The 3997-nt window shown below is 43.6% G+C and overlaps 1 protein-coding gene across 1 annotated transcript in view; it reads left to right on the forward strand.

Annotated features, from left to right (window-relative positions):
* Positions 1 to 3446: 3446 nt before the first annotated feature.
* The window catches only part of LOC311138991 (G protein-activated inward rectifier potassium channel 1-like), a gene marked incomplete at both ends in the record, with an annotated part of 26620 nt that continues 26069 nt past the window's right edge, over positions 3447 to 3997 (forward strand). The window contains one exon of the mRNA XM_084173812.1: positions 3447 to 3991. Within this exon, the coding sequence (XP_084029938.1) occupies positions 3447 to 3991 (545 nt within the window). The remainder of the gene's footprint in view (positions 3992 to 3997) is intronic.

Here is a 3997-nt window from a genome sequence, read left to right on the forward strand (position 1 = left end):
TGCAGGTCATTCACTAGGTCCCCCCGTGTGGTTCTGGGATTTTTGCTCACCGTTCTTGTGATAATTTTGACCCCACGGGGTGAGATCTTGCGTGGAGCCCCAGATCGAGGGAGATTATCAGTGGTCTTGTATGTCTTCCATTTCCTAATAATTGCTCCCACAGTTGATTTCTTCAAACCAAGCTGCTTACCTGTTGCAGATTCAGTCTTCCCAGCCTGGTGCAGGTCTACAATTTTGTTTCTGGTGTCGTTTGACAGCTCTTTGGTCTTGGCCATAGTGGAGTTTGGAGTGTGACTGTTTGAGGTTGTGGACAGGTGTCTTTTATACTGATAACAAGTTCAAACAGGTGCCATTAATACAGGTAACGAGTGGAGGACAGAGGAGCCTCTTAAAGAAGAAGTTACAGGTCTGTGAGAGCCAGAAATCTTGCTTGTTTGTAGGTGACCAAATACTTATTTTCCACCATAATTTGCAAATAAATTCATAAAAAATCCTACAATGTGATTTTCTGGATTTCTTTTTCTCCATTTGTCTGTCATAGTTGACGTGTACCTATGATGAAAATTACAGGCCTCTCTCATCTTTTTAAGTGGGAGAACTTGCACAATTGGTGGCTGACTAAATACTTTTTTCCCCCACTGTATATGTACAGTGTTGTAACAATGTGCAAATAGTTAAAGTACAAATGGGAAAATAAATAAACATAAATATGGGTTGTATTTACAATGGTGTTTGTTCTTCACTGGTTGGCCTTTTCTTGTGGCAACAGGTCACAAATCTTGCTGCTGTGACTGCACACTGTGATATTTCACCCAGTAGATAAGGGAGTTTATCAAAATTGGGTTTGTTTTCAAATTCTTTGTGGATCTGTGTAATCTGAGGGAAATATGTGTCTCTAATATGGTCATCAATTTGGCAGGAGGTTAGGAAATGCAGCTCAGTTTCCACCTCATTTTGTGGGCAGTGTGCACATAGCCTGTCTTCTCTTGAGAGCCAGGTCTGCCTACGGCGGCCTTTCTCAATAGCAAGGCTATGCTCACTGAGTCTGTACATAGTCAAAGCTTTCCTTAAGTTTGGGTCAGTCACAGTGGTCAGGTATTCTGCCACTGTGTACTCTCTGTTTAGGGCCAAATAGCATTCTAGTTTACTCTGTTTTTTTTGTTCATTCTTTCCAATGTGTCAAGTAATTCTCTTTTTGTTTTCTCATGATTTGGTTGGGTCTAATTGTGTTGTTGTCCTGGGGCTCTGTGGGATCTGTTTGTGTTTGTGAACATGGATTTTAAAATGTTGTATGTTTTCCCCCCAACGCCACTTTCCATCAATTTGTATAGCAGACCCTCATGCCAAATTGAGTCACAAGCTTTTTTGAAATCAACAAAGCATGAGAAGACTTTGCCTTTGTTTTGGTTTGTTTGTTTGTCAGTTAGAGTGTGCAGGGTGAATACATGGTTTGTCGTACTTTAATTTGGTAAAAAGCCAATTTGACATTTGCTCAGAACATTGTTTTCACTGAGGAAATGAACTAGTCTGCTGTTAATGATAATGCAGAGGATTTCCCCAAGGTTCTCTCCCTCTCTCTCTCTCTCTCTCTCTCTCTCTCTCTCAACACAGGGTGCTGCCAGAGTGGAGGTTCTAGAGTGTAGTAGATCTTGTTAGAGTGTAGTAGAGCCTATCAACAAGCAAAGGGACAAAAAGGACCACTTATGCTGCGTAGAAGTTTTGCTTCCTCATTTTATAGGTGTGCTTAATCTAGTCCAGGGTTATTAAACTCTTACCCTACAAGGTCCTGATAATTAATTACACCCACCTGGTGTCCCATATCTAAATCAGTCCCTGATTAGAGGGGAACAATGAAACAAAGCAGTGGAACTGGCTTGGAGGTACAGAGTTGAGTTTGAGGATTTATAACCTATTGTACGCCTATTTAGCATAACAGTATTTTGGCTTTCAACTTCATTATTTAAAATAAGTAGGGCCTATAATTAGCCTAAAAAAAACTATGACACAGCCCCATGTGTGATGCAGTATATAATTGTTTTCATATACACTGATTGTACAAAACATTAACACCCCCCCCCGCCCTCAGAACAGCCTCAATTTGTCGAGGCATGGACTTCACAGGGTGTCGAAAGCGTTCCACAGGGATGCTGTCCCACGTTGACTCCAATTATATTTTCATACTGGCCCCCCGTGGGAATTGAACCCACAACCCTAGCATTGCAAGTGCCATGCTCTACCAACTGAGCTACAGGAGGCCGGAGGTGTTTTGTATACTCAGTGTAGATAAAATGACCTGGACATCAGTGATCATGTGAAATGGACAGACAGACAGACAGGTCTAGTAGACATACAGATGGTTATGAAGTTCAATCAATGCAGAATCGGACTAACAGGGATTCAACATTATAGCATATATAATATCTATGCAGGGGATTGAGACAACTTCTACCGCTACAATACACTCCTTTGTGCCGGGCTGATTTGCACCGAGTGCCAAGGTTGAACCTACCCACCGTTTTGAAGACGTCCTCTGGGACATGTCTGAAAAGGGCCTGGAGTATGTTTGAATCAATAACAGCCTCTCCATAGGAAACTAGAGGAGAGCTATTACATTAGCAAGGGATTTGAATATGGAGCTGTGGCAATAGAATGTACGGGAAAGTTGCTGCAAAGCAAATTGGAGTAAATTAATAAACACTGTTTTTATTTGACTGTTTTCATAGAGGGCCTCATAGAAAAGTATAGGCTCACTATATCACTGACCCCTGCGCCACGCTCATACGATTGTACGTGCGTTTTCTGTCCGCAAGGTGGCAGTGTCTTACTTGAGAGGGGCAGCGGAGAGTGATGCATGGGGACCAACCATCCCGAGTTTCATTAGGCTACGGTAGCCTAATCAAGTGGTTGTTTTTTGTAATTATCCTATCGGCAGGGCTACTCATAGACAGGCCTACCTCTCCTCAAGGAATACTGTTTTTAAATGACATATATATTTGTTATTTCTTTTAATTGTTTAAAAATCTGATGATAAATTAAATTGAATAACCCCCCCCCCTCTCTCTCTCTCTCTCACACACACACACACGCACACAGTCTCTCAGCTCTCAGTGTGGGCATGTCTGTTCAGGAGACTGTATAGGCTACTTGGAGCTCACTCTCACTTGAATCGAAAGCAGAGGGACAGCGAGCGAACAACCATCACCTCCTTATGGCACACCAATCCATCATATATTTTTTGTGGAAAAATTTTCAACTAAAGCCGGTGAGAGTAGGTTAAAAGCTTTTGTAAAGAGTGCACTGTTTTGGGGAGGATACCCAGATCCTTGCGCAGCGCGTTATTGGCCATGGAGTCCTTTACGCACTGCAGATAACAAGTCTTTGTGAAATTAAGAAAACAAAGTAATGGATCAAAAGTGCAAGTGATTTTTTCACACTCTGGTAAAGTTATGGCCGCGCTACGGAGGAAATTTGGGGAGGACTATCAGGTTGTGAATACAAACCGTGACACCACCGCTTTTTCAGCACCTGTCAAAAAGAAACGCCAGCGGTTCGTGGAGAAGAACGGCCGCTGCAACGTGCAGCACGGGAACCTCGGCGGGGAGACCAGCCGATACATCTCCGACCTCTTCACCACCTTGGTGGACCTCAAGTGGCGATGGAACTTGCTTATCTTTGTTCTGACCTATACAGTAGCGTGGCTGGTCATGGCTTCTATGTGGTGGATCATCGCCTACATCAGAGGGGATATAAACCATGGCCACGACTCGTCCTACACCCCCTGCGTTGCCAACGTTTACAACTTCCCCTCCGCTTTCCTATTCTTCATAGAGACCGAGGCCACCATCGGCTACGGTTACCGCTACATCACGGAGAAATGTCCGGAGGGCATCATTCTCTTCTTATTCCAGTCGCTGCTGGGGTCCATCGTGGACGCCTTTCTGATCGGCTGCATGTTCATTAAAATGTCCCAGCCCAAGAAGCGCGCAGAGACGCTTAT

The sequence above is a fragment of the Coregonus lavaretus genome, assembly GCF_964263955.1.
Source record: "Coregonus lavaretus genome assembly, chromosome: 2".
NCBI lineage: Eukaryota > Metazoa > Chordata > Actinopteri > Salmoniformes > Salmonidae > Coregonus > Coregonus lavaretus.